The sequence below is a fragment of the Salmo salar genome, chromosome 19 (assembly GCF_965601325.2).
Source record: "Salmo salar chromosome 19, fSalSal1, whole genome shotgun sequence".
Lineage (NCBI taxonomy): Eukaryota > Metazoa > Chordata > Actinopteri > Salmoniformes > Salmonidae > Salmo > Salmo salar.
Genome location: NC_138309.1, coordinates 42,429,898 through 42,442,701, shown reverse-complemented (window position 1 = coordinate 42,442,701; position 12,804 = coordinate 42,429,898). Strand labels below are relative to the sequence as shown.

Genomic DNA, 12,804 nt, shown 5'->3' with positions numbered 1-12,804 from the left:
AAACAGTTTGAAACATATGCTGATTTGCCCCCTTATCTTTCATATCAGCTAGAAAGAATCTTTCAAATAAAAATTATTCACTTCCTGTAGCAGACAGTTGACCAACTACACTCACTTCCTCTCCAGTTAGCTTAGACACAGGTGTTCAGAGTACACTAGATAGATAATTAGCACGTGGTCGCCCCTCTCTCTCTCTCTCTCAAAAAGGGAAAATAAATAAACATAAATATTGGTTGTATTTATAATGGTGCTTGTTCTTCACTGGTTGCCCTTTTCTTGCGGCAACAGGTCACAAATCTTGTTGCTGTGATGGCACACTGTGGTATTTCACCCAATAGATATGGGAGTTTATCAAAATCGGGATTGTTTTGTAATTCTTTGTGGGTCTGTGTAATCTGAGGGAAATATGTGTCTCTAATATGGTCATACATTTGGCAGGACGTTAGGAAGTGCAGCTCAGTTTCTACCTCATTTTGTGGGCAGTGTGCACATAGCCTGTCTTCTCTTGAGAGCCAGGTCTGCCTACGGCGGCCTTTCTCAATAGCAAGGCTATACTCACTGAGTCTGTGCATAGTCAAAGCTTTCCTTCATTTTGGGTCAGTCACACTGGTCAGGTATTCTGCCACTGTGTCCTCTCTGTTTAGGACCAAATAGCATTCTAGTTTGCTCTGTTTTTTTTGTTAATTCATTCCAATGTGTCAAGTAATTCTTTTTTGGTTTTCTCATGATTTGGTTGGGTCTAATTGTGTTGCTGTCATCTCTCTCTCTCTCTCTCTATCCCTCTCCCTCCTTCCCTATCTCACCGTGGGTCTCATCCATTCTACGTCCCTGGTCTTGGCGGAGAAGGGGGCCAGTTCCTTGAAGCCCAGAGAGGGAGGCTCGGCTAGGAAGGAGGGGTCCCTGAACAGACACCCCGTCTCCAGACACTCCTGCCTCAAAGCCTCATAGTCCTGGATGAATCAATTGAATAAACATAACACACACTGTGCATCAATAAATACAGCATCAAGAAGTGCATTAAACAGATCTTGAATGATTAAACAGGTATTTCCAAAGTGGTCCTCGATGGTAAATAAATAACATAAAAGGCTGTGTTCCAAATGACCCCCCATATAGGGAATAGGGCCCTGGACAAAAGTAGTGCACTCTATTCCCTATGGGCCCTGGACAAATGTAGTGCACTATATAGGGAATAGGGCCCTGGACAAAAGTAGTGCACTCTATTCCCTATGGGCCCTGGACAAATGTAGTGCACTATATAGGGAATAGGGCCCTGGACAAACGTAGCGCACCCTATTCCCTATGGGCCCTGGACAAATGCAGTGCACCCTATTCCCTATGGGCCCTGAACAAACGTAGTGCACCCTATTCCCTATGGGCACTGGACAAATGCAGTGCACTATATAGGGAATAGGGCCCTGGACAAATGTAGTACACGCTATTCTCTATGGGCCCTGAACAAACGTAGTGCACCCTATTCCCAATGGGCCCTGGACAAATGTAGTGCACTATATAGGGAATAGGGCCCTGAACAAACGTAGTGCACTCTATTCCCTATGGGCCCTGAACAAACGTAGTGCACCCTATTCCCTATGGGCCCTGGACAAATGTAGTGCACCCTATTCACTATGGGCCCTGGACAAATGCAGTGCACTATATAGGGAATAGGTCCCTGGACAAACATAGTGCACTATAAAGGGAATATGGCTCCATTTGGGACACAAAGTTACAAAACAAAACAATTAAACAAACAAACAAACTGACCTGGTTAAGGAAGGGTACGGCGTGGTCGTTGGAGCCCATTCCCTCAGCTTGCAGTCTGCTGGTGGCTATGCTAGCAGAGATTCCCCCTGACATACTGACACAGGACAGGACATACAGTGAGCTCCAAAAGTATTGGGACTGTGACCCATTTTTGGGGGTTTTGGCTCTGTTCTTCAGCACTTTGGATTTGAAATGATACAATGACAAAAGTACAGACTGTCAGCTTTAATTTGAGGGTATTTTCATCCATATCGGGTGTACCTAGTCACCCCCATTTTAGGGGAACAGAAGTATAGGGACAAATTCACTTATATTTGTATTAATGTATACAGAAGTTTAGTATTTGGTCCCATTTTCCTAGCACGCTGTCACGCCCTGACCGGAGAGAGAGGGTTTGTTTCTCTATGTGGTTAGGTCAGGGTGTGGGGTGGGCATTCTATGGTGTCTATTTCTTTGTGTTGAGCCGAGTATGGTTCCTAATCAGAGGCAGCTGTCTATTGTTGTCTCTGATTAGGAATCATACTTAGGCAGCCTTTCCCCACCTGTAGTTGTGGGATCTTATTTTTGTACTGTTTGTTAAGCCTGTAAGACGTTACGGTCGTTATCATTGTTTATTATTTCGTTTTTAGTGTTCTGATTTAAAATAAATACAACGATGAACACTTATCACGCTGCGCTTTGGTCTACTCCTTTTGACGATCTTGACACGCAATGATTACATTAATGTGAATGCTACCATTATTACAGATAATTCTGAATGAATTGTGAATAATGATGAGTCAGAAGGTTACAGACACACAAATATCACACCCCTATCATATCCCCTGTTATTGTAATGGTGAGAGGTTAGCATGTTTGGGGGTATGATATAAAATGCTAACCTCCCCTGTTATTGTAATGGTGAGAGGTTACCATGTCTTGGGGATATGATATTTGTGCGCCTGTAACTTTCTCACTCATCATTATTCATGATTCATTCTGGATTATCTGTAATCATGGTAGAATCCGCATTAATGTAGAAGTGTTTAGAAACGTATTTTATTCTTATTTACAATAAAAGTGACTCCAAAATGACACAATACATTATTTACCATTAATTTCTATTGGGCACAAAATAGTCTGAAACGCAACCAAAACAAACAGCAAATACATCCAACAACTTTATAGATGTAGTGATGTAGTCATTGTGTGCTAGGAATATGGGACCAGATACTAAACCTTTGACTACTTGAATACACATACAGTATAAGTACATTTGTCCCAATACTTTCGGTCCTCTAAAATGGGGGGGACTATGTACAAAAACATGCTGTAATTTCTAAACGGTTCACCTGATATGGATGAAAATACCCTCAAATTAAAGCTGACAGTCTGCACTTTAACCACATAGTCATTGTATCATTTCAAATCCAAAGTGCTGGAGTACAGAGCCAAAGTATTTAAAAATGTGTCACTATCCCATACTTTTGGAGCTCAGTGTAAATAGAGTTAGAGGCCTAGGTGGGAGCAGCATTGGCAAATAATTTACAAGACAACCAATATTCTGCTGCTGTAGGGGAGATCTCTCCTGACGTGCACAGGATATAAATAATAGGCTGGGAGGGTGCTGCAATGCACAGGTCACACCTGGGTTCAAATGATATTCAATATAATTTATAATACATTAGCTGGGCTTGATTAAGCTTGTCTGTCTGCAAGGGAACCAATAGAATAGTCGTACAACTGAATCCCCTCCCACCTGGCCCTCCAGGCAGGCTAAAGCTAATGCTCAAAGTATTTCAAATATTTTTTAAATAGTGTTTGAACCCAAGTCTGGGACAAGCACAGGGCAGAAGGTATTAATAGCAGCAAGCTAAGCTAACAGCAGAGTGGCACACTGACACGAAGACTGCAGTACAGCAACCATCTATTCCAGCCTGTCTGTGTTTCTATGTTCGCTATTTTACTAGTGATCTGTGTTTGTCTATTCTGTTCTGTTTTGTTTTTCTACCAATGAACCTCTGGTCTTGTGATCTGTCTGTAAATGTGTTGTAGATTCTTCAGCTGATCTTTCCCACCAGCAGTGAGTCCGAGACGTTTCGAGAGGTTTCAGAAAGATTTCCTCTGGCCTTCCCACTAGCAGTGAGTCCGAGAGGTTTCAGAAAGATTTCCCCTGGCCTTCCCACCAGCAGTGAGTCGAGAGGTTTCAGAAAGATTTCCTCTGGCCTTCCCACTAGCAGTGAGTCCGAGAGGTTTCAGAAAGATTTCCCCTGGCCTTCCCACCAGCAGTGAGTCGAGAGGTTTCAGAAAGATTTCCTCTGGCCTTCCCACCTAGGTGTTAGAGCTATGGTGCTAGGTGTTAGGGCTAGGGTGCTAGGGCTAGGGTGTTAGAGCACCGGTGCTAGGTGTTAGAGCTAGGGTGCTAGGTTGTTAGGGTAATCTCATCCCAGACACTTCCGCCTAAATGCGCGATGAGTCTGGTGGACCATTAGCCAATACAGAAAGTCGGGAGACGCTCCAGGCAGTAATTGGCTTAATCTACCAACCATTCAGCTCCCACAACACCTTCCCCCTAACCCTCCCCACGCCTCATAGTTGTGTGATTTGCTAAAATTAAGTAATGACAAATACTTTGATCAGAAGGTCACTCCCATAGAATTCTATAGTCAGTTCCACTAAGGCCAACCCCCCCCCCCCACACACACAAAAAAAGATGAAGACCTGATACCTTGAGTCTGTGAGCAGGCTGTGGAGGAATGAGAGAAAGGATTCATGTCTGTAACCGATAGTAACCGATATGACTTTAGAAACAGGGTTTAGTCTACAGATGGTAGGCAATTAAGGTCACAGTTATGAAAACTTAGGACACTAAAGAGGCCTTTCTACTGACACTGAAAAACACCAAAAGAAAGATGCCCAGGGTCCCTGCTCATCCTCGTGAACGTGCCTCAGGCATGCTGCAAGGAGGCATGAGGAGTGCAGATGTGGCCAGGGCAATAAATTGCAATGTCCGTACTGTGAGACACCTAAGACAGCGCTACAGGGAGACAGGACAGTCAGCAGATCGTCCTTGCAGTGGCAGACCACGTGTAACAACACCTGCACAGGATCGGTACATCCGAACATCAAACCTGCAGGACAGGTACAGGATGGCAACAACAACTGCCCGAGTTACACCAGAAACCCACAATCCCTCCATCTGTGCACAGACTGTCTGCAATAGGCTGAGAGAGGCTGGACTGAGGGCTTGTAGGCCTGTTGTAAGGCAGGTCCTCACCAGACATCACTGGCAACAATGTTGCATATGGGCACAAACCCACCATCGCTGGACCAGACAGGACTGGCAAAAAGTGCTCTTCACTGACGAGTCAAGGTTTTGTCTCACCAGGGGTGATGGTCAGATTTGCATTTATCGTCGAAGGAATGAGCATTACACCGAGGCCTGTACTCTGGAGGGGGATCGATTTGGAGGTGGAGGGTCCGTCATGGTCTGGGGCGGTGTGTCACAGCACCATCGGACTGAGCTTGTTGTCATTGCAGGAAATGTCAAGGCTGTGCGTTACAGGGAAGACATCCTCCTCCCTTATGTGGTACCCTTCCTGCAGGCTCATCCTGACATGACCCTCCAGCATAACAATGCCACCAGCCATACTGCTCATTCTGTGAGTGATTTCCTGCAAGACAGGAATGTCAGTGTTCTGCCATGGCCTGTGAAGAGCCCGGATCTCAATCCCATAGAGCACGTCTGGGACCTGTTGGATCGTAGGGTGAGGGCTAGGGCCATTCCCCCCAGAAATGTCTGGGAACTTGCAGGTACCTTTGTTGGAAGAGTGGGATACCATTTCACAGCAAGAACGGGAAAATCTGGTGCAGTCCATGAGGAGGAGATGCACTGCAGTACTTAACCTCTCTTGGGTAGGGGGCAGTATATTCACGTCCGGATACAAAACGTACCCGATTTAATCTGGTTATTACTCCTGCCCAGAAACTAGAATATGCATGTAATTGTTTGATTTGGATAGAAAACACCCTAAAGTTTCTAAAACTGTTTGAATGGTGTCTGTGAGTATAACAGAACTCATATGGCAGGCCAAAACCTGAGAAGATTCTATTCAGGAAGTGCCCTCTCTGACCATTTCTTGGCCTTCTATAGCCTCTTTATCGAAAACAGAGGATCTCTGCTGTAACGTGACATTTTCTAAGGCTCCCATAGGCTCTCAGAAGGCGCCAGAACGGGGAATGATGACTCTGCAGTCCCTGGCTGAAAAACAGTAGGGGTTTTGGATAGTGGTCGATCTGAGAACAATGACACGGTGCGCGTGAAGACACCATTTTCTTCTTTCAGTCTTTTATGAGAAAAATTGCATAAAATTGATTTTAAACAGCGTTTGACATGCTTCGAACTACGGTAATAAAATATTTTGACATTTTTTGTCACGACATGCGTCCGCGCGTCACCGTTCGGATAGGGACCTGAACGCACGGACAAAACAGAGGATATTTGAACATAACTATGGATTATTTGGAACCAAAACAACATTTGTGGTTGAAGTAGAAGTCCTGGGAGTGCATTCTGACGAAGAACAGCAAAGGTAATCCAATTTTTCTTATAGTAATTCTGAGTTTAGTGAACGCCAAACTTGGTGGGTGTCAAATTAGCTAGCCCGTGATGGCGAGCTATCTACTCAGAATATTGCAAAAATGTGCTTTTGCCGAAAAGCTATTTTAAAATCTGACACCGCGATTGTATAAAGGAGTTCTGTATCTATAATTCTTAAAATAATTGTTATGTTTTTTTGTGAACGTTTATCGTGAGTAATTTAGTAAATTCACCGGAAGTTTTCGGTATGTTTGCTAGTTCTGAACGTCACATGCTAATGTAAAAAGCTGGTTTTTGATATAAATATGAACTTGATTGAACAAAACATGCATGTATTGTATAACATAATGTCCTAGGAGTGTCGTCTGATGAAGATCATCAAAGGTCAGTGCTGCATTTAGCTGTGGTTTTGGTTTTTGTGACATTATATGCTAGCTTGAAAAATGGGTGTCTGATTATTTCTGGCTGGGTACTCTCCAGACATAATCTAATGTTTTGAATTCGTTGTAAAGCCTTTTTGAAATCGGACAATGTAGTTAGATTAACGAGAGTCTTGTCTTTAAAATGCTGTAAAATAGTCATATGTTTGAGAAATTGAAGTTATAGCATTTTTAAGGTTTTTGAATCTTGCGCCACTCGATTCCACTGGCTGTTGACTAGGTGGGACGATTTCGTCCCACATACCCGAGAGAGGTTAATGCAGCTGGTGGCTACACCAGATAATGACTGTTAATTTTGATTTTGACCCCCCCTTTGTTCAGGGACACATTATTCATTTTCTGTTAGTCACATGTCTGTAGAACTTGTTCAGTTTATGTTTCAGTTGTTGAATCTTATGTTCATATAAAAACGTATACATGTTAAGTTTGCTGAACATAAACGCAGTTGACAGTGAGAGGACATTTCTTTTTTTGCTGAGTTTAGTAGTAAATCAGGACATTTGTCCTGTGTTAGGCAGTTTCATTTGATATCAAAACATTACTGTACTGTGTTAGGCAATGTGAAGTCCTCATTCTGTATGGGAGAAGAACAATACAGATTCTCTCTCCCCAATGGCTTTATTGGCATGGGAAACATATGTTTACATGAAATAGATAATAAACAAAACATTTACAGTAAACACTGCACTCACAAAAGTTCCAAAATAGAGACATTTCAAATGTCACATGTATATACAGTGTTGTAACGATGTGCAAATAGTTAAAGTACAAAAGGGAAAATAAATAAAATAAATATGGGTTGTATTTACAATGGTGTTTGTTCTTCACTGGTTGCCCTTTTCTTGTGGCAACAGGTCACAAATATTGCTGCTGTGATGTCACACTGTGGTATTTCACCCAGCCTCGAGTCTTCTTCAGTATGACGCTATAAGCTTGGCACACCTGTATTTGGGGAGTTTCTCCCATTCTTCTATGCAGATCCTCTCAAGCTCTGTCAGGTTGGTTGGGGAGTGTCGCTGCACAGCTATTTTCAGGTCTCTCCAGAGATGTTAGATTGGGTTCAAGTCCGGGCTCTGGCTGGGCCACTCAAGGACATTCAGAGACTTCTCCAGAAGCCACTCATGCATTGTCTTGGCTGTGTGCTTAGGGTCATTGTCATGTTGGAAGGTGAACCTTTGTCCCAGCCTGAGGTCCTGAGAGCTCTGGAGCAGGTTTTCATCAATGATCTCTCTGTACTTTGCTCCGTTCATCTTTTCCTCGATCCTGACTAGTCTCCCAGCCCCTGTCGCTGAAAAACATCCCCACAGCATGATGCTGCCACCACCATGCTTCACCGTAGGGATGGCGCCAGGTTTCTTCCAGACGTGACACTTGGCATACAGGCCAAAGAGTTCAATCTTGGTTTCATCAGACCAGAGAATCTTGTTTTCATGGTCTGAGAGTCTTTGGGTGCCTTTTGGCAAACTCTAAGCAGGCTGTCATGTGCCTTTAACTGAGGAGTGGTTTACTCTGGCCACTCTACCATAAAAGGCCTGATTGGTGGAGCGTGCAGAGAGGGTTGTCCTTCTGGAAGGTTCTCCCATCTCCACAGAGGAACTCTGGAGCTCTGTCAGAGTGACCACCAGTGACCTCCCCCGATTGTTCAGTTTGGGAGGACGGCCAGCCTTAAGAAGTGTCTTGGTGGTTCCAAACATCTTCCATTTAAGAATGATGGAGGCCACTGTGTTCTTGGGGACCTTCAATGCTGCAGAAAGTTTTCGGACCCTTCCCCAGATCTGTCCCTCTATACAATCCTGTCTTGGAGCGCTACGGACAATCCCTTCGACCTCATGGCTTGGTTTTTGCTCTGACTGTGGGACCTTATATAGACAGCTGTGTGCCTTCCCAAATCATGTCCAATCAATTGAATTTACCACAAGTGGACTCCAATCAAGTTGTAGAAACATCTCAAGGATGATTGATGGAAGCAGGATGCACCTGAGCTCAATTTGGAGTCTCATAGTAAGGGTCTGAATATTTATGTAAATAAGGTATTTCTGTTTTTATTTTATTATTTCTAAAAACCTGTTTTCATTTTGTCATTATAGGGTAGTGTGTGTAGATTAATGAGGTAAAAATTTGAATTTTCTCAATTTTAGAATAAGGCTGTAATGTAACAAAATGTGGAAAAAGTCAAGGGGTCTGAATACTTTCTGAACTCTCTGTCATTACCCTTAATGGAAAATCTAATTTAAACATTAACCAACATGGACAACCCAGCAGTGTTTAGTATGCCAAAACACTTCTCAAACACTGGCATTCTAATGAGAGACAGACAGACAGACAGACAGACAGACAGAGACAGACAGAGACAGACAGAGACAGACAGAGACAGACAGACAGACAGACAGACAGACAGACAGACAGACTCGCCTGGGAAGCAGCAGGTCATCGGAGTGAATAGACGGAACGCCATAAATCCATGAAGGTGGGGAGGGAATCTGAAAGTGTGCATCGGAAATGGCACCCTATGCCCTATTGGCCCTGGTCAAAAGTAGTGCACTATAAAGTGAATATGGTGCCATTTGGGAGGAAGATGAGTCACATAGAAAGTACTCTGTTCAGTTCTGCAGGGAGGAATCCAACTTATCTACGCTACAGCATCATAAAATGACTTGTTATAGACACAAGCTGAATCAATGTTGTGTTAGTGCTTGACTTGGGCTGGAGCTCACTAGAACTGAGTACTGCCACCTCAAATGTTCTACCGCTTGAGTTCCTGCACCTCTTATAGAAAATTAGCTTAAAAGTCCTGCAAATATAAACAGTTCCGGCAAACAAAATGTGTACCGGCACCTATTTTAGTCAAAGGCAAAAACTGCATTCTGTTTGTGTCTAAAAGAAACAAACCACATATACTTCTCCTCAGAGACATAAAGGTCAGACTGTGAGAGTGTGACTCAGGCTAGTTGCACTCACTATGAGTCAAAGTCTCTCCATTCTCAGAGAACAGCCGATTCATGCAGTCCTAGAATCAAGTCATGTAAAGGGCCTTCGTCCTGGTCCCGGGTCTCAACTTCAACAATGCTCCAAAACAACTAGAGATGAGCCTGTCATCCACCCAGGGGGATCCTCGGTACTGTGGGTGTAACAGGGGGCTCCTCGGTACTGTGGGTGTAACAGGGGGCTCCTCGGTGCTGTGGGTGTAACAGGGGGCTCCTCGGTGCTGTGGGTGTAACAGGGGGCTCCTCGGTGCTGTGGGTGTAACAGGGGACTCCTCGGTGCTGTGGGTGTAACAGGGGACTCCTCCGTGCTGTGGGTGTAACAGGGGACTCCTCCGTGCTGTGGGTGTAACACGGGACTCCTCCGTGCTGTGGGTGTAACAGGGGACTCCTCCGTGCTGTGGGTGTAACAGGGGACTCCTCCGTGCTGTGGGTGTAACAGGGGACTCCTCCGTGCTGTGGGTGTAACAGGGGACTCCTCCGTGCTGTGGGTGTAACAGGGGACTCCTCCGTGCTGTGGGTGTAACAGGGGACTCCTCCGTGCTGTGGGTGTAACAGGGGACTCCTCCGTGCTGTGGGTGTAACAGGGGACTCCTCCGTGCTGTGGGTGTAACAGGGGACTCCTCCGTGCAGTGGGTGTAACAGGGGACTCCTCCGTGCAGTGGGTGTAACAGGGGACTCCTCCGTGCAGTGGGTGTAACAGGGGACTCCTCCGTGCAGTGGGTGTAACAGGGGACTCCTCCGTGCAGTGGGTGTAACAGGGGACTCCTCCGTGCAGTGGGTGTAACAGGGGACTCCTCCGTGCAGTGGGTGTAACAGGGGACTCCTCCGTGCAGTGGGTGTAACAGGGGACTCCTCCGTGCAGTGGGTGTAACAGGGGACTCCTCCGTGCAGTGGGTGTAACAGGGGACTCCTCCGTGCAGTGGGTGTAACAGGGGACTCAGTACTGTGGGTGTAACAGGGCTACTCAGTACTGTGGGTGTAACAGGGCTCCTCAGTACTGTGGGTGTAACAGGGCTCCTCAGTACTGTGGGTGTAACAGGACTCCTCAGTACTGTGGGTGTAACAGGACTCCTCAGTGCTGTGGGTGTAACAGGGGGCTCCTCAGTACTGTGGGTGTAACAGGGGGCTCCTCAGTACTGTGGGTGTAACAGGGGGCTCCTCAGTACTGTGGGTGTAACAGGGGGCTACTCAGTACTGTGGGTGTAACAGGGCTCCTCAGTACTGTGGGTGTAACAGGGCTACTCAGTACTGTGGGTGTAACAGGACTCCTCAGTACTGTGGGTGTAACAGGGCTACTCAGTACTGTGGGTGTAACAACGCTACTCACTCATAAAAACCACTGTGGAGGTTCAGAGCAACATTACATCTGCTGATTTATGTGTAAAAGTGTCTAATATTACTGCAAAATACACAATGATGTAATTATAATTTTTTATAAATTCCCCGGTGTGGTTTTGTTTCAGATTAGCGAAATATTATCTGAGAGTTCAAAACTATTTGTAATTGTATTTAGTTGAATTTAAATCATGCTCTTTCAAAGTTTACCTGATTAACCCCCCTGTTGTGTTCGTTTCATGTTAATTCTGTGTTCCCGGTCCAAAATGGCCGCCCCATTATAGCGGATTATAAATTCATAATAATACATATATCACCTAATGTTGTGATAGATCTTTTTATCAACTTAAGTTCTTGTGAACATTACAAGTTTTTAACTTCTATTTGCTATTTATGGCCTGTAGGCCTCCTTGACCAGAGCTCATACAACTCATTGTTGAGTTAAAAAAATGCATAATGTATGGATTATTTTGACTTTAACAAATACCCAGATGAACCATATTGTGCCATTTATCACAGACTACTTTGTGTCAAAGTTTAACAAGGACTCTCTCCTCCTCACCAGTGTCATGATCAAAGATATGATCAGAGCCTCACATACAGTATATCATTTGGTCATTGTACTGCCACAGAATGAATTGTGAGCAAGGCCTCAAAAAAGCTTTATATACCAGAGCTTTGAGAAAAGTTCTAAATATTATTGAAACAATGTTGTGATTGTTTGTGAGAATGCCAACAGGTGTGGTTCCCGTGGGGGAAAGATTCTATTGGGGAAATGTTCCTGTGGGTGTTACCATGGAAGCCAAGAACGGGAGTGAGGTGTGTGTGTGTGCTCAAACACACATGCATGAGGGGGTCTGGGAGAGGAAGTGTGTCCATCTGATGAATGGGCATGTGCCTGAACTTAATTTTATACACTAATTGTAGTCTCACCCATTCATTTCTAATGACCTGTCATTTTTGACTGGGAACACCACAGGTGTACAAAAATTAAATAAAACACCCAAAATGTAATTAAAATCATAAAAATGTATTTTGTGTTTTCAGATGCCCTGTGTGGACAAAGTCATTGAACCTTATGACAATCAGGTTAAAGGAACTACATTTTTCATAGAGAAAACTTGTAAATCGGTTCAATTCGACTGGAACACAGCAGGAGGGTTGAAGATGCATGGGTCAATGACAATAAGTTACTTTGAGGCATTATTTTGTCGCGCAAATGGTTCACTTCTGGGTTATTGCAGAGGCATAACCTAGTTTACATGGCTGGTTATTTAATACATTCATGGTGTAGCCTACCGAAAATAATCATTTGTTACATTATAACAAATTACAGAACCATTCTTGAAAATGTAGCAAGCCTTGAGTACGGTGGCCTTCTGGAAAGAGGAAAACCGAAAATACCACGCACTCTCTCTGAATAGAGATGTCACTTAGAAACCACAATAACATTGAGCACTCACCACTTTGAAGACACCTGAGATGTGTTTCGTAGTTGGGTGACAGACTGCCAGTTCACTAAACAATCGCATAAATCTCAGTACTGGGTGTTTAACGTAGAACGTTGCACGGCGGTGGTGGTGCAGCGACAGAAGCGCAAGTTCCGTACGTACGTTCGGTCAATACTACGGCGCCGGGAAAACCCAACCCCGTCCGCCGGGGGGGGGGCGCATGGACCGACTCAAAGCAGGCCACATGCATG

General features: G+C 44.5%; 1 protein-coding gene across 1 annotated transcript in view; it reads right to left on the bottom strand.

Annotated features, from left to right (window-relative positions):
• LOC106592837 (calpain-1 catalytic subunit) overlaps nucleotides 1–12,803 on the bottom strand; it is a 258,943-nt gene extending 246,140 nt beyond the window's left edge. Inside the window, exons 1-5 of the mRNA XM_082965521.1 lie at nucleotides 12,716–12,803; nucleotides 12,566–12,638; nucleotides 4,472–4,489; nucleotides 1,765–1,858; nucleotides 804–950 (exon numbers count right to left, since the gene is read on the bottom strand). Of these exons, the coding sequence (XP_082821647.1) occupies nucleotides 804–950; nucleotides 1,765–1,858; nucleotides 4,472–4,489; nucleotides 12,566–12,638; nucleotides 12,716–12,803 (420 nt within the window). The remainder of the gene's footprint in view (nucleotides 1–803; nucleotides 951–1,764; nucleotides 1,859–4,471; nucleotides 4,490–12,565; nucleotides 12,639–12,715) is intronic.
• Between the last annotated feature and the right edge of the window lies 1 nt (nucleotide 12,804).